The sequence below is a fragment of the Corvus kubaryi genome, unplaced genomic scaffold, assembly GCF_017639235.1.
Source record: "Corvus kubaryi isolate FWS band 111438036 unplaced genomic scaffold, C.kubaryi_AGA036_p1.0 78, whole genome shotgun sequence".
NCBI lineage: Eukaryota > Metazoa > Chordata > Aves > Passeriformes > Corvidae > Corvus > Corvus kubaryi.
The window spans coordinates 10,447,787-10,468,713 of NW_024582065.1; the positions used below are offsets into that span (position 1 = coordinate 10,447,787).

The following is a 20,927-nucleotide window of genomic DNA, read 5'->3' on the forward strand; positions in this document are numbered from 1 at the left end:
TGAGAATTAGTGTGATGACTAGAAACCAAGTTCTGAGTCATTCCTATTGCTCCATTCTTCTGTTAGTATTTCCTTCGAAAGCTTGACCCATTTGTGGACTGCTGTATTTCTTGCTCAGCTAGAGAGTTTTCACTTACTGCCAGTTAGACAATGAATGCCATCAGAATTTTGTAATACCCACAGGAATTTTTCAGTGAGCTGCACCTGTGTGGCTGCAAAAATGCTACTAAATGGAATCCAGTACATTTTACTGAAAATAAATCTTACTGAAAATTTTATTCCTGGTGAAGGTTCATTAAGTAAGTTAGCATAAATTCAAATTTAAATTTAACTAAGCATGAAGGCAATAACTTATTGTTTATTTCACAACAGTAATAAATAGGAGTATAGCCATATGTTAGTCTTGAATAATTTTGAACTAAAATACTCTGATATCAGTAATCAGATATTTGAACATGGAAGATTAAAAATAGCACATTTGCAGGTATTGCTGTCAATTTTATTTGGATTCAAATTATAGCTTGACATTAATTCCACTTCGGACATTGTGTGCCAGGAGGAAGTCCTTTGCAGTCGGTAAGATACTATGATAATGGATGATCTCAAAATACTTTGGGCAGTAGTGTAATGTCAATAGTATAAGGCATAGGAGTCTGATAATAGTGATTTTAAGTTAAAATAAAGGTTCTTAGCCCATAAGGTCAGTCATCAGTTCAGTTGTCTCGATAGTCCAAAAGTTAATACATTACTAATAGCAGTAAGTCTAGTTGTGCCTGTGACATGCTGCCTCCTTAGAGATCAGTGTGTGTTTCCAGAGACAGGAAAAAAGCTCAATGTCATTGGTAATAATTCCAAAGCCTATAATGGGATTAAGTGCAGGGAATAGTGTCATCTTTGTGTTCTAAAATACAATTGAATGTGTGGATGGTGGAAATGGATTTTACTTGCCAGCACTGTGAATTTATCTTCTACCCAGTTTTCTATCTTTCAAAAGAATATTAACAGTTTACTCTAGCCAGGGACATTGTGGGTTTCTTTTTTTCCCCTTGAAGTATCTTTATGAGTGTGAGGCTCAATAGAAACAGTTAAATCCTCCAGCATTTCTATTTGCAAAATGCTGGAGAAAACCATGTGTCCATTTTCCACTTCTTTTGCCAACTAGTTTTCCAGTAAATTCAAACACAGGAGGCAGGCATCTGATTAAAGGGACTGTCTCACAACAAGCTATGTTTTGTATATTAGTGGCTAAGAGGGTCTCATTTAATTACCAAATGCATATATAACTGTGAATAGTGCTTTCACAGGAAGATTTCATGTCTTCCATGATGCTGCAGAGATTCTTGTCTATCGCAAGTAGCATTTAAGAAGGAGCTTTAAGCAGTTTAGTTGAATGCTTTCAGGAACAGTGTGATTCACACAGCTTCCTTGGCAGCAACTTAAGTCTGTTCATTCTGCCTTGCTGTGGTTTGAGAGAGAGAGAGAATGTAGCTGGAGAGCTTATAGTATGCTAACTGTTCACAGTTTCCAGTTGAATTAGCTGTAAAAGACATCTGTGTTCCTGCAGTGTTGGCTGAAAGGTGCTTGTCATTTATGGTATGGCTGTTGGGTTGTTTTGGAAGGTATAACTCAATACATTTTCCCAGAACAAAGGAAAAGATTTAATGCAATATATGGTAAATGTAAGCCTTCTAAGCAACTGACGTTTCTCAGAATTCGCACATCGTGTAGCTCAGTAGAGAAATGTTCTGTTATGTATGTCCTTTCTCATCATGTTATTTGGAAAAGTTCAGGGTGCAGTGCTAATCAGAATATAGAAGGTGGTTTTACTCATTCTCTGAAATATAGCATATTTGTTCTGTCTTGAAAAGCAATATAAAAAGTTAAAATAATGTTAAAATAATTACCATATCCAGAAAATTATATCTAATACCAAGTGACTCAAAGACTGGTCTCAACAATTCTGTGATTTTTAATGAACCCCTTCATTAAAGTTAACATCTAGCATTCAATTTTAGCAACAGCCAGGCCTGTGCTGTGAGTAGCCCTGATTTTGGGGCTATCAACTTCCATTGGTGTCTGGTTCCTGACATTGTTACGCAGTAGTCAGGGATAGACCCTCACCCCCTCCTTTTTTTTTCTTTTCTTTTTTTATTCTTTTTTTTCTTCTTTTTTTTTTTCTTCTTTTTTTTTTTCTCCCCAAGTAGGTCTTGGTGTAATTCTTGAGAGGAGAATAATTAGACCAGAGGTTTTGTTACCATCATACCAGGAAAGTGGAGTAATTAATCTGAAACAGATATATTCTCTTCTTTGTTTCTGGGGTAAAATTCAGCCCGTTGTGTCAAGTCCATTCAGCTTTGAGACCTAGCTCATAAAGAACTCAGAATATATATTTTAATTAATTAGAAGAGGCCAATTATTGGATGTAGAGTATGTGATATATAGGAGTTTAAAATGTAGAAACAGAAGGAAGAAAGACTGGGGATGTTTGTACATTTGTAACCCTCTGAAGTAGCTATACTACATTAGTGATATCTCTACAGCAGTTCAGCATTTTAGAATAAAAAAAACCCCACACCATCATTTTCCATGTAAGCACTGAGTTTGACATTTAGTTTTGCCATTTGTTTTACTGGTTGCTTTGGCAACTAATAAATAGTTTGTGTTAAGTGCTTTAGCAGCCAGTCATTCTGTGGAAATGAGGATTGTCTAATCCTTGTGCAAGTTCTTGGTCATTGCTTCATGTGTACTATGTCTGCTTTTTTTACACAGGACTTAAGGTAGAAATGGAAGAACTAAGTTTTCTTCACATAAATTTACAGACTGTTCAGAAAACTTTACTCTTTGGTTTCCAGTCCCTTCCTCTGTGATGCTTTCCTGAGAAACTTTTACAACTCACTGGAATATTTTTGAAACAAATCAATACCAGACAAATCTGTGGATTTGACATGTTATCGACCACTAAATCCAGCTGGAATTAGTGTACTGTGTTTTTTTTCTTAACATACCAAAGCTTCACAAAAATAGTAGAAAAATATTCTATCAAAACAAAGTTTCCAGAGAGAGAATGATTGTGCTCAGTTTTTAACTTTATTGCTTTCTATTACTTTCTGTGACTTCCTTACCAAACAAGTCTAATGTCCCAGTTCATTGATGCTTATTTTAACTGCCAAGCTATCATCCTGAGGAATGTTACAAATATAAACCAGCCAGAGGACAAAGGGCTTTCCTGCCTTGTTTTTTGGAGGTTCAGTTGGCTTTGGTTGTTTGGTTTTGACTCTTTTCACAGCTGTCACCTGAAATAGTTTCTTTTAGAAGTTGGGGGGTTTTTTGATGGATTGGTTAATGTGTTTGGTTGAACCCAAACTTCAGAGTTTCCCTGCAGCTATACTCTCATGATGGATATGTCTTCATTGCCAATCTAGATGTCACTCAAGCCCATATAGTGCCTTGCAGATCCAACTGCAAAAACTTCAGCATTTTTGCTGAAGTGTAAGTCTGGATTTTGTGCATTCCACTGGTACAGAGTAAGTAACACAAATGCTGACAATTAGTGATTCCATAAAAGTGACACTTGAAATTGAAAATATCACTTCTGTCCAGGAAGCATTTGAAGGAATACACTCAAGTGTGCTTACTGTGCAGTCAGAAGTGTGTGTGTGTGTGTGTGTGTGTGTGTGTGTGTGTGTATGTGTGTGGGAGTGACAGCTTTTGGGGAGCTTGTAGGAGTATGGGGAGGTGCAGTCAAGGACTCAGATTCTTGTTTTTAGTTTGCTCTTGTCTTAGAAACAGCCGTAACGTACATGTCTCTTACATGTTGTATGCATTAGTAGGCTTTTGTTGAATTGTAAAGCAATACTCTGAAAATTAAAACTGTTCTTTTACAATAGCCATTATTCTAGATGTAATTTTTTCTGTCATTCTTGATTCTATGCACAAAATTCATCTAAAGTTATTTATTGTGTGTTTTGTAAGTAGGTCTTTCTCTTTGAAAGTTTTAATTATCATACACTGGTTACAATGAAAACAGAGTAGTAAAAATTTACAGTGGAGATTTAACTAGAGAGTCTGTGGCTTGGAATGTCTTTATTAAGTTTTAGAAACAGAGCTGGTAAGTATCTGATTTACTTCTTAACTGCTCACCAAAAAATAATGAATAGTTGAGACTGTTCTGCCTTCCTGAAAAATCACTCAGTTCTTCGTCATATAATATGCAACTCATTTTAAATTTTTAGTTTGCATATCTAGTACTGGTTTATTGATAGGTTTTTAGTGGAGAAAAATTGTGAATTGTAACTCCCTCACCCTGTTGCTTTTTTTAAAAGCTCTGGGGACTGTAAATGTTCACATGTTTTACTGAAGGATTGCAAAAGTAACATTCATTTATAACATTTGAAGGATTATTCATGGAAAAATTATGCAAAGGAAAAAACAGTGAGATCCTTTGGGATATGTGTAAACTTTTCCAAATGTTCTTGCCACAGATCTCTGAACAGCACTCGGCTCGCTCTGATGAAGTTGTCTCACGTTCCCTAATGCAAACAAATTTTTAATAACATTTTAATATTTTTATACCTCATTCCTGTGCATGTCAGCATAATCTTGAAAATGATGCTGAGAAATAATGAAAACCAAACTAACCCTTGTTCATGCCAGCTGACTGGAAAATCCTGCTAATAGTGCTTTGTCTCCATGAAAGACAAAATAACAGAATAGCAATCATGGTAACAGTATGCACTAGGAGTGGAGCCAGAAGAGTAAAGACAAGAGTTAGCAGTAGCAGATGACTTCACTTATTGGAAAAAGGGGCAAAATAACTCAATCCCAAATGAATTTAAATATTGGAATTTTGTTATCAGCAGTATCAGGCATAACTTCCCCAGCTAATTGCTCAGCAGTCTGGTATGTCCATAAACATCCCTTGGTCTGTGCAGTTTTCATCAGTATCTCACTGCTTACCCTCTTTGGCATCCTTCTTGGCATGGGCTCTCTTTGTCTCTTTCTCCTTTACAGAAATGAGGTCGTCTGCCCTCTGCCCCATAACTCTTGCTGACACTCACTGCACCCCAGATTTCTTGCTGAACTGAGTGTAGTTGGCTGAGGAGAGCTCTATAAACTTCACCGTTCTTCTTCATAGACATTTGGCAGCAGAGCAGATGCAAAGACTTTGTAAAGGTGTTTGACTTCAAATTCTTTTTACCTTAGCACAGAGCTAACAGAGCTAAACTGTATATAGACTTCCTTCTCTTGCCTTGGAGATGAGGAGGATGCAGAACTACATTGAAAATGGTCACTCCAGACATAATGATACCTGCACAGTTGCTATTTCTGTTTTCATCTGATCCCACAAAGCATTCTGTTTTCTGCCATTGGGATCTTCACTAAAGACACCTAACTAGGAATTTGAAAAAGTCACAAAATCACGGCATAGTTGGAAGAGACCACAGTGGGTCATCTAGTCCAAGCTCCCTGCTCAGGTAGGGTCATCCTACAGCACATGGCACAGGATTGTGTCCAGATGGCTCTGGAATACCTCCAGTGGAGGAAATTCCACAGGCTCTCTAGGCAGCCTGTTCCAGTGGTCTGTCAGCCCAGGTCCATTTCCTTCTTTCACAGGACTGGTGCAAGCAATTGTGATTGCCATATGTAATAGCAAGGAAGCCAAGCTGGACTGTTGTCTTAAGTTGTAAGACTCTTACACCTATTTCCACAAATTCTGTCACCCTTGACACATCACACCTTAAGCCTGGCAATATTTTTATGTGAACTGAAATTTTATTCCCTAATACTATTTTCATATTATCCATAATATTCCCTAATATTATATTACAATCTGAGATGTGGAGTCCTTTTAGACATACTGCATCATTTGTTTCAGGGGTAGGGGGGCGGTTTAACAAACTTTTTCTGTTCTGAAGCTGTCCAGGTAATAAAAGCTCTTGCTGAAATCAAGCAATTACCATCTTTATAATGATCAGTCTTTAAATAGTTTCATGTTGCAATCATATTAGTGTAAATTTCAGTCCATGCTCCCTAAAGGAAGGGAGAAAAAAAGGGAGTGTAGAGTGAAAAGTCTCTTAACTGTTTTTTCTTGCTAGATAATATCTCTTAATCTTGGTAGGTTTTGATAGTAACATTTGAGCCTACCTGGAGTCAAATCCAGCCAACTCTGGTTTTGTAATGGCTTGATTGTGTCAGCATTGGACTTGTTATTTTGCTGTTCTTTCTGATAAAGTAATTTTGGCGCAGTCTCATGCTTTTATTTTGTTGCGTATCAATGTTTTGGAATGAAGTTAATCGAACTGCTTTCAGGTCTCTGCTTCTCCACAGTGAGAAACTTAAGCTTCTAAACTATTATGTGTTACAATATTTAACAGTTATTTTTACATGTGGCGCAGTGTCTGTGTGAAAAAGCACTGTACTGCACTGATAATCCTTTAGAGCTGTGCCTTAAGATTGCTACTCTTTCACAGGCTGTGGTTTCAGTAGCTTGTTAAAAATAATACTTCAGTAGCATTCAGTGAATTTAAAAGAACTTAATGTCGTCCACTTGAAAAAAACTTAATGTAAATCAGGATTGAGAAGTGGCACCAGAAAGACCTGAATGACACAGCAGGAAGCAATATAAAAATGAACAAATCCTGCAGCCAGATTAAGGGACAAGCTTCAGAGTGGGCACATTAACACTGAAGTTTATGCTAAATTTCAGGTGAAACTTGCTGATAAATGCTCATAATTTTCAGGGAAATTTTCTTTTAGCTGCCCCTATCTTTGTACTGGGTTTCAGTTCCACTATACTTTAGGCTTCTTAGCAGGTAATAACCACCTCAATAGTCCTAAGTATTTTTCTGTTAACAAATTGAAAAGTATCTGATGGAAAGGCACTACAAACAGAGCTTGTAGCGCAAACTCCTTTTTTTGGGAACCTAGTCCATCGGAAGAACTGGAGGTTTTCAAACTAAAGAACTTACAATTATTTCTGAAATTCTGAATGCATTTGTTTTGTGTCTGCATAAATTTTACTTTGTAATGAAAACCTGTGGTGAAAGACTTTAGTGAAATGTATATTCTTGCTACTAATGCAGCAGATAAGATTTTTCAGGCCTAATGGTGAAACATGAATCCATACAGTTTTTACATTAAACTAGGCAAAACATAATTGCGCTCATAGTCATACTTTTTCTGTCCTAATTTGTGCTTCACCTCCATGGCAGAATTGGAAGATGAACTGCTTTGGTTTTAGGGAAGAAGCTTCCAGTGTTGTGTTACAGCCGAAATGCATCAAGATTTTAGTTGTATGTGCAGCAAGAACATTGTACTCGGCAGTCTCCAACCTCCCAGATGTGTGTCTCTGGGTGAATCTCTGGATGAAGCAACAACTGAAAGTGCATTTTTAAAAACTGCATGTGGCCATTAAGTATAAGACCTTCTCTGAAGCTGCATATGCCAGTGACTGATGCTATGACTGTTGTATTTCACAAATTCTCAATTGTGTGATGGTAGCAAAGACAGGCAGGCAAAAATGCTGTCCTGATGGTATATATGAATGAGGAAGAAAACAGGCTTAAAAACGGTTGTGTCTTTGTTCTCCTTCTAAATTGATGATCTGATGAATAATACTACTGATGATTCCTCTAACAAACTTGTCCCTCCTCTCTGTATTGCTAAAAGTTGTTTGGTCTTTTTGCTTGTCTTGGGGCTCCCTTCATTATTAATTAAGCAGCATAATGGGCTGTTTGCTCAAATGTGGAGAACACTCTGTGGATTAAATCTTTCCACTTACTGCTAGGGAAAAAACCCTTTGCAGTATTTCCTAGTTACAACCCAGCTCACAGTGAAATTCTAGAGTCTAGGCTATGGGAAAATAAAAATACAAGAAATTTGGAATTAATTTTTGTGTTTCATACAACTTGATGTAAGTCTATATTGCAGAGTGAGTATGGACAGTAAAGCATCTTGCATTTATTTGGTTTGGGGTTTTTTTGGCTATTACTGGGACAAACTCATTACTGCTTCTCCTATTTCTTCTTGTGTCTCATGAATCCTCAGTTCAAGGCAGAGGAAGTTGATACCTTCCGTGCTTCAGGATAGAGAGAGTAGCCTATATAACAAATAGAAAAAGAATGAGAGAGACTCACAAGGGTCATTGAGTCCAACTTCCTGCTCCTTGCAGGGCTACATCAAACTATGTCACTAAGAGTGTTATCCAGACTCACCTTGTACTCTGACAGGCTTGCTGCCATGACCACTTCCCTGGGAAGTCTTGTCTCTCAGACTTTAACTTTTTCTGTTAAAAGTTCATGTTCACATCCTGTTGTCAAACTGTGCAGTGGAATGTTGATGTTTTGGATTGGTTTTGAGGTTTTTTTCTGTTTCAGTTTATTACTTACTTGATGCCAGACACCTTTTGTAAAGATTCTGATGATGATTGTACATGGCCTTTCACATCACAAAGTTTCTTCTTGTGTCAACCTCTTAGCGGGTGCGTTTTGGTTAGAGTCCAGAAGCTGACTAAGCTGAGGTTGCTGGAGCCTCCAGGAAGTGATTCTTGTAATGTAGACAGAGGTCTGTTCTGCTGGTGCCTGGACTGTCCCAAGGAGAAGGATATGGGGCAGATGGCGACTTTCATGGCCGCTGTTCCCACTCTCATCACAAGCACCAATGCCACAGCTAGATGTTTAAAAGTGAAATCTCAATTGTTTCCTGTGAAGCCAAGAATAGCCTGGCATTTACTGAGGATGATGGTAGGCCTTGTTTTCCACTGTGTTGCGAAGTTCACTGCCTGCTTTTTGCAAACAGCATCAAAGAGCTGGAACAAAACCAGTTTGTCCATGTTTTCTTTGAGGCCTCATAAAATCTGTAAATTGAGAGGAAGAATGATTGCAGTGAGACATCTCTAGAGCTCATAGATGTTTGAGAAGTAATGCATCTGTCTGGCCATTAGGTATATGAAAAGCCCCTGCTTTCTCTTACATGCTCAAGCTGTGAGTCACTATGAGCAGATTGTTTACAGTTTATTCTCAACATGAAGCTGTGAACAAAATTCAAAACACGTGTGAACGTTCCTGTTCACACCTGAAGTACAAACTGACTTTATGGCTCTGCATATTACACTTTGGCACATCCAGCTGTTTTAAGGATGCCAAGAGTTTTTGGAGTTCATTGGTAAAAGTATGAGCAAAACCGTTTTAAAAATTGCTTCCAGGGAGTTCAAGATTATGAAGATGAATTTGTAACAAAAATGGATGGTGTAACCCTAATGTGCAAGAAACAGTGCTTCAGAAATGGTGCCTTTTGGTTATCTGTAAAAATCCATTTTAATCAGTGCCTAAACACACCAGCCAATGAAATTTCTGGGATTTGCATCAGTTCAGTGTTAAATAATCTCTGTCTTTTAGGTCCATCTGACCTGTCAGCAATTATGAAATTCAGCAGGAGACCCACGTGTCCTGATGCCTCAGTAGCAGCAAGTCTATCTACACCTCCTGTACCAAGGCACCGGAAGAGTCACAGCCTGGGAAACAAGTGCGTGATGCCAGTGTCTCATGCTCAGGCAGTTACATGTGTCATAAAGATGTAAGATAGCAGCAGAACATGGTAGTATCTGTCCTTCCCATTTCTTGTATTGCAAGAGTGTTTCAGGCTTTACTATGTATTCTCTCGGTTTTCTCTTGACACTTTTGTTACTTTTGCTGACTCTATCCTCTGCTAGTGCCAGGCATTGGCAATACTTGAAAGCTGCTTATCCGCTTTGGTCTGTGGATTCCTGGTGTGTCTCCTTTTCCTGGGTTTCTGCTTTTGCTGCCACCAAGGGTGTTCAGGTTTTGTATGGAGAGGAGTCAAAACATTTACAACTTCCCAGCTGCAGAAATTTAATAACTGTTACTGACAAAGAGAAGTAAAATCTGTAACTTGTTTAGGTAGTAAAGGAGCATATGTACAGTAAGTGGTAGTGTATAATTGCCTGCTGATGAGGCAGAGGCTGAGTGGTAACAATGTGAGCCAAGGGTGGCTGTTAGATGACGTAAGAGGGATTTCATGTTCTTCTCTTCTTCCATGTTGCAGTATGATGTGTCAGTTGAGCGTCGTGGAGAGCAAAAGCGCCACGTTTCCCACGGAGCGGCCGCGGCACCTGCTGGATGACAGCGTCCTGGAGTGCCACAGCCCCGCGCGGGGCCACGCGCCCAGCACGCGCCTGGCCAACGGCCTCTCCATAGGTACCGTCCCCTGCTCCTGCCCCAGGGCGCTGCAGACTCACAGATGTCTGAAAAAGTAGGGAATTAGGAAGATCATTAGTTCCCATGCAAAGACTGATTGTTTTCATGGAAGAAAGTAGATCAGAACTGCTACCTGGTCAACGTTACCTCAGCTTTCCTCAGTTATCCACTGATGCTTTTGGTAAAAGTGGCATGAAGGAAGATTGGTTTTGTAGATGCTCGGTATGTGACACAAAGTGTTTGTCAGCTTTCACAAGGGGAAAAGCGGATATATATTTTAAAAGCTACATTTACACAAAGAAAACTTTGATTTTAACTATATATTTTAGAAGATGGGAGAATTGTTTGGCTGTACTCTCTGAGAATTAAAAAGAAACGTAAAAAGAACACAATATGGTATTATAATTAATAAAACAATTATTATAATATCAAAAAAGTGATCAAGAATATGTGTTCTAAGCAAGACAAAGCCACCTTTTAAGAGACTAGGACTATTTCTAGAATAGGAAATTGACTGTGAAAGAGAGCACATCACTTGGATGAGAGTTAGACACTGAGATGATCTTTGCACTTCTGGAAATACAGGCACAGCTCACTGTGTTAAAACAGAGCATTAGAAGATCAGTCCTGGGCAAATTAAAGCTGTGAGCCAAATAGTTATGCCACAAAAGGAGGGACAAATTGGTGATGGTCTTGGAGGAGAAATAGGGACTTTAGTTATGAATACCATCATACGTATTTTTAATAACTGCTAGCAGCAGCATACTGCTGACATATCCTTTATTAGAGTTGTGTTTGCGTCTTGAAAATGAACTGTGATACCATATCTAATAACTTCAGTCGACTTATGGATATTGTGGTACAAATACTGTCTTACAAAGGAGCTGGATTTTATGTTCCTGAAGTGCTCAGCTTCTGAAGTAAAAGCATGATGAAAATTAAAGTAATGGTATTAAAACACAGCAGTAACGTGAGTTAAGAGTGAGATACTATAAATGAAGTGGCTCATGTAAGCCTCTTCCAACTAAAGATTTTACCATGAACTCTAAACACTTCTACTTCAAAACATGATTTGAGTAAATGGTGTCCACAGTACTATATAAAAGAGTATTCTGGTGATCCACATACATTGGCTTTGTATTTTCCCATGGGTGGTTTTCTTACTCCTTCTCTGTACTACTCTCTTTCTAGATAGCAGTGAAAGCTCAGAATTTAGTGAGGAGCTGCCGTCAGGGCTTGAAAGGTGAGTTAGTCTTCATGTACACTCACTGAGCACTCTACAGACTTAGCTAAGAAATTCAAAAATGATCCCTAACATAGGTAAGCCCTAAATCAATAGTTATTTTTATCAAATTATTGATTAGTTAGGGAAAAAGTGGCAAACATTTTGAAATAAAGCACTGTAAAGGTATTGGACCTGAAAAGATTGGGAGCTATCTCTGTCATGTGTACCAAACCCTAACTGTTGAAGTCTCAAACTAGAATTGCCCTCACCAGATGTTTGCATTCACAAACAGGGGTCGTTTATATGCCACGCTGGGGCCTAACTGGAGGGTACCAATCCGAAATTCTCCTAGGAGTCGAAGCTGTGTCTACAGGTACAGTTCAGGGTCTACCTCTTTCATTGTATGGTGCTAAACTTCAATTTGGGTCTTTACGCTTTCCTAGTGTAATGTATTTTGTGTCCAAATATCCTCATATGACCGTAACAATTCACAAAGTCTCCCCTTCCTGCTTGTAAAAACTTCTGCTAATGATAAAGCAGGGTTATGGCCTATTCAGATGAAATTCAGTTTAGTTATTGATTTAACTAATGATGTCTGGCTTCCATTTTGCAGAAAACTAGTCTTTACTTAGGGTTTTATGAAACCTTTACAGAAGCAGGTTTGTCATGAAGGCCATCTTTGACTCCTGTGACAAGTAATGATATTGGAAGGATACCTTCTTGACCCTTTCCCACAATCTATTTCCTGATTTACAGGACACCTACCCATAACATCTGTTTGTGTCAGAGAGCTGTAGTATGGTGTGTTGATTTTGTTCAGTAAAAGGGTATTACCTTGGACCTCAAGTAAGAGAGGGAACATATGCAAACCATATGTTGCAGGCACTCACAGTGTTGCTAGTCACTAAGACATGGACTTTCCAGAAGCAGGTAATCCATTTACAGACCACAGAGAGGTGACACAGAAAATTTTATATCGTTTGAGGGATAAAAATCATTCCTTGCATATATACCTAACCTGAACTTGATAAATTCTGTGATGCTAGCAAGTGATGACTTACGTTTGAACGGTTAAGAAAATAGGGCCCTGACTCAGTATTCTGCAAATACTGTGATTTAGTTGCCATTTAAATCCAGTCAGATTTTATTTGGTTTAAATTAGTTTGCTTCAGCCATTGTAGAAGTATTGATATAATGTATAAATGTAATTACAGCTGCTTTACCTGCTAGTAACGTCTGATAGCAGTACAAGCTAGAGGTTAGACAGGAGTAAAAATGCATACTTTATAAATTCATAAAGGAATACATTTTGGAACAGTATTTAAGCTATTGTACCTGCTCCTGGAAAATAGTTTTTTAACATGACCATGGTAGATCTGTTTAAAAAACATACACAAGCTAGAAATATAAAATGTAAGAAGATAAAAATGTGAAAAGCCTATTAAATCCACAAAGAAGAATTATTCCCTAAAATACATTTCTTATGTTTATCCACTGTCAAGTAATTCTAATGCTTGTGGTCATTCTTCCTTTTCTGAAACCTTTCTACTGCCTCTGTCAAATACAGAATTGGCAAGAATGCACATTAGCAGAGACCAGGCAGGTGCATGCAATGGAAGAAGATGCACCTGCCAGTTGGAAGAGCTGTTCTTCTCTAGATGTGGTTGTGCATGTCACTTGGCACCAGAATGAGTTCATACTTGTTTGTAGACAGAATAGTGTTCCTTTCACAACTGAAAGGTAGATCATGCACGTCCTTTTCCTCGTACTCATTATTAGACATGATTTCGTTGGCGCTGATAAACCTTCTCGGTCCATATCAGAACATCAGGGTTGTGATCACATGGGAATGAAGAGAAGTTAGCAGCAGATAACCTACCAATCAGTATTTGGTTGAGACGTTTTTAATGGCTGTTTGCATTTCTAACTTTGCTTGCACGTGGGCTCTATCACTTGTATCTCTTTCTCACTGTTGTATGTTGGAAGTTTTTTGTTCATTCTGGAAAAGGAAAAACTATTGTAATCTCTGTACAATAAATTATTTAGCATTTTTATATAGTTTTCCCAACTCTTTTCCAATTAGGCAAGGTATTTTCATTAAACTTAAAATAACATTTGTGGGAGCTCTTATTGCCAAAATTGTAAGCCATAAATTTCCAGAAATTCAGATAATTTCTGTAATTTACTGGAATAAAAAAGAAAATTGCCTGTTTTCACTTTGACTTTGGGTTTCAGTATTTATTCTGTTTTATTTTTTCATGTCTAAGTCCCCAGACTAGAACCTTTTGTTGATTTGCTATTTTTGAAAGATCCTGGTTCCTATTTGATAGCTAGGTTAGGAAAATACATATTCTAGAGTCACATTTCAGATGATACAGTATACGTAAAGCAGTGCAGGATAGATATCTTTAGAGCTAAATTATACTGCTTACTTACCGTCCTTATTTGTCTGCTCAAATACAATAGAGGAATGCTTTGTCTCTCCAGCCCAACGGGCACGTGTAGCTGCACAGCAGGTGGTTCCACAGGAGTCATCACCATGGAAGGGCCTTTAAGAAGAAAGACACTGCTCAAAGAAGGCAAGAAACCTACTGTAAGTGATTCTAACTATAATTATTCCTATGATCGTAATTCATTAGGGGCTGTTTTAATTTTCAGGATTACATTAAACCTGCAGCTTGATACCACATGAAACAACGGTTTTATCAATTGTAATCTTCTGATCAAAGTTATAACAAGGTTGTAACATTTGTGTGTCATTTGATCTACAGCGGTTTTGCTTCTCCCTGCCATTTGCAAGTCACGTTTCTAGCTGTAACAGCAGAGCAGGAGTGAAGCAATTGTGTAACCAGCAAGCAGTGTTGTGAGGGCAGAAATAAATCTTGTGGCACTGCCTGATGACCCAGAGCATCCTGATATTTTCCAGCTAAATAACCATGACAAAGGTAGATATTGCAGGATGGATAATGTCTGCATTACATTTCTGTGACAGGAGGTAGATTAATAACTTTTAACAAGTTTGTAGATTACAGAACTTGCAGTGGCACTCATAAAAGACTGAAGAGGGAGATCTTCAATATAGAATTTTCAAGGGAGGGTGCAAATTCAATTGAACATATTTCTACAATATATTTTGGTGCTTTTGTGGTATCTCATTAAAATGAAAAGGCTTCAGGGCAGCCACCCATAGCACCAAAGTCATGGCAATTCATAGGTAACCTGAATTCATGGGTTTCACATGGTTCTAGTCCTATGCATTTGGTAATTTCTTTGTTTCCTGTAGAGTTGATTGATGTATTTCACATGCAACCCAGTTTAGTTTGGAGCTAAAAGATCTGAAGAATTGCAGAGTTCTCAACTCAATAATTTTTTTTTAGCAAAAGTCTAAGATCTGTCCAGCAGAAGGCAACACACTATTCTACTCTGAAACAATCAGTACTGACACTTTTATGAGATAGCCAACTAAGTAGGATTGTATTTACAGCCAGCCATCAAAATTTAGGTCGCTGGGCTGATTTACACCAGGAGACACTCTGTATCTCCATTCCTTGCTTCGGAAATTAATTTTGGTAGCACCTGGACTTGCCTGTGAATAGATTTTTGAAATGTCAGAGATATGCAGAGTTTTTCCTAATTTTTTTCCTTTTTCATTCAGCTCTCCTCGTGGACTAGATACTGGGTTACACTTTCAGGATCAACTCTTCTGTACTTCGGAGCAAAAGCTTTAAGAGGCACTGAAAGAAAACATGTAAGCTTTAAATTTATTCTAAAAACAGAAACTAAATACTCGTAAGTAGATCTGGAAGGGCATCCAGAGTGTACTTTCTGTTCCAGGCTAAGCCATATTTCTGCACAACTTTTACAGTCAAAAGTTAATCTCTGCTACAGTCTCAGCTATGACTGACTTGTCTGTCTTTTCCAGTATAAATCTACACCTGGGAAAAAAGTCTCCATTGTGGGCTGGATGGTGGCACTGCCTGACGACCCAGAGCATCCTGATATTTTCCAGCTAAATAACCCTGACAAAGGTAGATATTGCAAGATGGACAATGTCTGCATTACATTTCTGTGACAGGAAGCAGATTAATATCTATTAATGAGCTTGTAAATTATAGAGCTTGCAGTGGCACTCATAAAGGACTGAAGAGGAAGATCTTCAATACAGAATTTTCAAGGGAAGGTACAAATTAAATTGAGCGTATTTCTACAATATGCTGTGGTGCTTCTGTGGTGCCTACAGAGGGAGTGCTTTATTTTGACAGTTACTGTAAGTTTTGCAGAAATTCCCCAACCAATGAAATTTCAATATGTCCATGAGTTTCCATGCATTGATCTCCAAGTCTCTGAATAGCTTCCTTAAAATCAGTTAGTATCAAATCCTGACTTAACACTGAGGCCAATTAAAATATCAAACCATTTACCAAAATAAGTCTGCTAAGTAATTATTAAATGCTTTTTAATAATTAATTTTGCAGTGCCATAACTCCTTCCCCTTGATTAAAACTTCAAAAGATAAGAAAAGTCCTGGAGTTACTTTGCACTTTGAGTGGTTGCTTACAGATTCTTGAGGCTTTCTTCACTTTTCGTGTTTTCAGCTTTGGTGCTGGATATGGAGCTGCATCTACTGTGTGCAGTGCATCTTTTGGGTGTTAACTAAAATGCGTAGAATATTTGATTGCAGGAAACAATTTGCACTAGGACATTGAAGAAAACTAAGTTTACAGATATGAAAAACTTTATCAGAAGCCTCGATGAGAAGAAAGCCAGGATTAAATTAGATCTGACCTACCTGGTCTTTTCTGTGGCTGTAATTTGGCCTTTCTGCCTATGAGGCCACATATGTTCTCATACTTGCTTCCCCCAGCGATTGCTGGGTAACATGCCTCACATGGGCTCTGTTATATTAGCAGCATGATGTTTGAGCATTTGAGGTGCAAATGAATTTAAGAGTTTACTTCAGGACTTTGGCTTCTGCACAGAAATCAGAGTCCTTTGAAACTACGTGTCTGTCTGCAAATTTAGAGTCTTTCATTTTCTTGTTTTTGTAGGCAATGTTTACAAGTTTCAGACTGGTTCAAGGTTTCATGCAATATTATGGCATAAACACTTGGATGATGCGTGCAAAAGCAACAAGCCTCAGGTAAGGTTATGAAAACTATTTCTACCGACTTGTTCCTGTTTTCCAGAAAATCCTTACTAGAAAAGATTTCTCTTTCAATCTGTGTGCACACAAATTCTTGTAGGGACAGACATAATTCCTCATCCATTTTTTCAATAGGAGAAAGAAAAATTATTTGAAATTAGAGAATTCCCATCAAATCAGGTTTTGTGCAGGTCTAGCTATTGGTTTGGTAACCTTAAGAGCATATAACCTCTACTCTTAGTTGCTTCAAGCAAGATAACCTCATCTCTTCTTCAGAAGGGACTGTTTCATGGAAAATGAAAGCAAGCATACTAAGATGGACTCGATGATCTTAGAGATCTTTCCTAAATGTAATGATTCTATGAGTAATTTACAATCTCTTCCAGGTACCTGCTAATCTAATGTCATTCGAATAATTTCCTCTCCTACCTGGTGTGACTTCAAGTGCCAAACTGAAGAAACAGGTTACTGTTCTCTAAGGAGGAAGAGGAGAATGGTTTTCCTGACATGAGCCAGCCACAGATGTTTCAGCACTTTCCTATTAACTTGAAAGTGATTCTGACACAGCTTTTAAAAGCAGAAAGTGAATGTTGTCCCTAGGACCAGATAAAGTCTCATGCACTGAGTGAAATCAGACAAGTTAGATGGACAGAAGCTTAATCCTGACTCCTGCAGGATTCTAGAGCCCTCAACTATTTGTGGTCAGAGACTGCATGAACTGATATTTGACCACAAACTGAGCATCATATCTTCTGCCTATTCTTTTTTAAATGGTTCTTTTTATTGTTAAGCTGCTTTGTGTGACTGAAGAATATTTGGCCCATGTTGGGTTTCAATTCTTTCTAATGCACAGAATGATTGACAGTGTTAACTTGCTCCAAAGTGTCAATTAGAATAGAAAATTGTGGAACAACATTTTTATAATCTAAGTGCACTGAGTTGCTTGGCAATGTGGCTGCCTCAAATTTTCTATTAAATCTCTGGACAATTCTGCTCTTTATATTTGAGCTATTTGGGAAAAATGTATTTTGGCAGAGGACAGTTGGTTTTCTTTTTCATTCAGCTACTTCACTCAGGAACACCCTGGTAATGGATTTAAGGCTGTTTCAATTTACGTTGTGCTGAAGTTTGTCTTTCATTCTTTTACCAGTGACATAGTTGCTTATAAATTTGGTGTTTTGGTTCAGTCTGAATGTTGTTCATTTCAAATCCCTTAGTACAGGGAAGCAGGTAATCAGGTGTTATGTATCACATGGTCCTGGCTCCTCAAAATTATTTCATAACATTGTTTCTGTTCTGTCTTTCTGTGGATGACATGTATGTTGCAACTTCGGGTCATTAGTACTGGTAGATGGTATTGCTATTATAAAATCATGATGGCAGTGAAAGACTGTCTAACAGTGGAGCAAGTACAAAGAAGCCTCCACACCAACATTCAGAGAACAAGCAATCAAACAAAAAAAGTGTAACTGGGCCTTCTCCTCTGAAAGAACTCTCTCTATGCTGTATTCCTGCTGTGCCCTGGCACTCCTGCAGTCAGAATCTTTTTCTGTTTATATGTTAAATTCATTACTTTTTCTGTTTGTAACTCTTGCCATATGGCATCAATATTCAGACTTCATCAATCACCAGAAAACCTCTTCTGACTTTCCTAAGATTGTGTAGAGGAAAAATTGACAAGTCAGCCTCTACAGACCAGGGAACACTGTGGAAGTCAGTTTAAGTTAACAGAGCCTCTACTAGAACAAGCTCCCTGGCATTAGCAGTATGTATTCTGTGGACTTCCATGATTTTCTACATTTTTATTTTGAGACTTCTCTAACAAAGGAGGAAAGAATACCTGTATTGTTAAATGGAGGTCAAAAGTAAATTTTTTGTTCTTTTAAGAGTTTTTCAGTTACAATCCTGAAAGCCTAATACATACCAGCTTTTCAAAAAAACCAGTTCCTGGTGACAACTGCATTTAGATCCTGGGACATGGGAAAGTGTATGTCAAGTTGACAAAGTTTATTTGATAACTGAGGAACTGTGTGAAAAGAGTGGTAATGCAAAATATATTTATACCATTTTTCTCTTTTTTTGCTAACTTAAGAGAACTTTGAACTAGGAAAAGCATCATTTTCTGCAAGGGCAGAGCATCTAACACCATTAGAGATGGTGTAGAAGCTTTTGAATGTGGTAACCAGTCACCAGTAAATGACTTCAGACTGTTAGACTATGATACAGTCTGAATTATTCTCCACCTATGGACTTCTGTGATTAGTCATCAATGAGATTAAACATCTTTTCAGTATAGCACAATTGTGAAATTGCTGCACAGTATTGAGAAATTCAGATTGATGGCAGTGTAAGAATACTAGTAAAACATCTTAAACCAATTTTAAATTAGTCTTTAAGTATTAAACAGTTCATAGCTGCTGATTAGACGTGTTATGATGCCATTTGGTACCACTTGCTATTATCTGGGACTTCTATGGTTAATTGAAAGCTGCTATTGAAATACAATGTATTGCCTGTTACTACTGATTGTTACAGCATTTTCACAAAAAATATCACAAACCATACAAGTTTTCCTCCATCAAAGAGAATAACTGCAATCGCTATGTAAAAGTAAACATTATGTCAAAATTACTGTTTTCAGAATTGTGAAGATATAAAAACTGTAGGTAATATTATTAGTTTATTAAATGTGCAATTTTGATGAAATTCAGTGCCAAAATGCATGTTTTTCCAAATAGCACTAAAAGGAGGCAAAGAAACTAGTTTTCAAATTGAGACTGACTTGTCACATTATAATGTTAACCAATTTCAACATTTTGGTTTGTTTTGTGTGGAAACTGTTGCACTATTTTTGGCTGTATTTTCCAGCAGTCCACTGCATGCCCTTTGTGTAAAGGATTCTTTCTATAATTCTTGTGAACTGTCTCACCTGTAAGGACTCTGGTGTCGGAATCTAGATTTTTGGCAAAGTATTTTGTTACCTCAGTCTTGTATCAAGTTGCTGCATTTTTCAGTTTGTTACATTGATAATAATGATTGTTTTGCTAATTAAATACTTTAATGTAAAAAAAAGTTTGTTTACTACAACAGTAATTGCATTTGGTTGTAAGTTTAAAAATGTGCAGGGTATGTATGCTGTTGACAATAAAATATTCCGAAAAAGAACAGTAGAGGTACGTTAGGAATGTTTTAGCTCAAAGGCAGCATGCATGTTTTATTTGTGAATGAATGATAATACAGTTGAACAGACTTTATAGAGCATAGTGTCTAGCCATTTAGTAGCATAAATACAACAGAATCAACATTTCTAGGATAAAATTGAAAAAGCCTCCAAATTTGCAGCTTTTTCAAGTGAGATTTGGAAAGTCCAAAGAAGTAGAGAGAAACTTAAATTTCTTTGCACTTAAGATTTAACTCAGCAGGTTTGCAGATGACACCAAGCTGAGTGGTGCAGTTGCCACAGTTGAAGACTGGGGCCATCCAGAGGGGCCTGGACAAGCTTGATGAGTGGCTGGGGCTGACATATTTCTAATGAACACATCAAGAGCAAGTCTGCTGAGGACTCAGGTGCTGGTGGATGAGAGGCTGGATATATTCTGGGCTGCATCAAAAGCAGTGTGGGCAGCGGGTGACAGAGGTGATTCTGCTCCTCCACTCAGCTCTTGTGAGACCCAATGTGGAGTGCTTCATCCAGCTCTCGAGTCCTTGGTACAGGAAAGACATGAACCTGTTGCAGTGGGTCCAGAAAAGGGCCACAAAAATAATCAGAGAGCTGGAGCACCTCTTATGAGGAAAGGCTGAGACAGATGGAATTGTTTAGCCTGGAGAAGAAAATGTGCCAAGGAGACGTTATTGCCGTCTTTCAGTACTTAAAGGGGATTACAGAAGAGATGGGGACAGATTTTTTTAGACAGATTTTTTTCCTGTAGTGATAGGAGAAGGGATAATAGTTTAAAACTAAAGGAAGGTTGATTCAGACTAGATACATGGAAGACATTTTTTGCAGTGAGGGTAATGAAACACTGGTTTGGGCAGAGAGGCGGTGGATGCCCCATCCCTGGAAGTGTTCAAGGTCAGGTAGAAGGGCTCTGAGCAACCTGGTTGAAGATGTCCCTGCTTATGGCAGGGGAATTGGACTATGTGATGCAGCTAAAACCATGTTTTATTTCTTATGCAAGGTAAATAGGCTCCAGATTATGAGTGGCAATGAAGGTCCTTTAATTTCTGCAGAAACATAATTTCATGAGCAGTTGCCTCAGAGAAAAATTACATGTGAAAATGAGAATTGTCTGAGTGAAAAATTAATGTGAAGATGAGAGCAAAACAAGCTAATATAAAAAAAGTT

At 37.9% G+C, this 20,927-nt stretch overlaps 1 protein-coding gene across 13 annotated transcripts in view; it reads left to right on the plus strand.

The window, feature by feature from the left end:
• RALGPS1 (Ral GEF with PH domain and SH3 binding motif 1) overlaps positions 1-20,927 on the plus strand; it is an 85,098-nt gene that overhangs the window by 60,536 nt on the left and 3,635 nt on the right. For 4 of the 13 annotated variants that reach the window (XR_006020403.1, XM_042052553.1, XM_042052552.1 and 1 more), the window contains 8 exons: positions 9,396-9,573; positions 10,063-10,214; positions 11,406-11,457; positions 11,732-11,812; positions 13,906-14,032; positions 15,095-15,187; positions 15,362-15,467; positions 16,488-16,579. Coding sequence is in view for 10 of the 13 variants with exons in the window: in XM_042052553.1 (XP_041908487.1) it covers positions 9,396-9,573; positions 10,063-10,214; positions 11,406-11,457; positions 11,732-11,812; positions 13,906-14,032; positions 15,095-15,187; positions 15,362-15,467; positions 16,488-16,579 (881 nt within the window). In the remaining 3 variants the exon portion in view is untranslated. Of the gene's footprint in view, positions 1-9,395; positions 9,574-10,062; positions 10,215-11,405; positions 11,458-11,731; positions 11,813-13,905; positions 14,033-15,094; positions 15,188-15,361; positions 15,468-16,487; positions 16,580-16,968; positions 19,748-20,927 lie in introns of those variants that run through there. The other 9 variants (XM_042052555.1, XM_042052558.1, XM_042052560.1 and 6 more) reach the window with 9 other exon arrangements.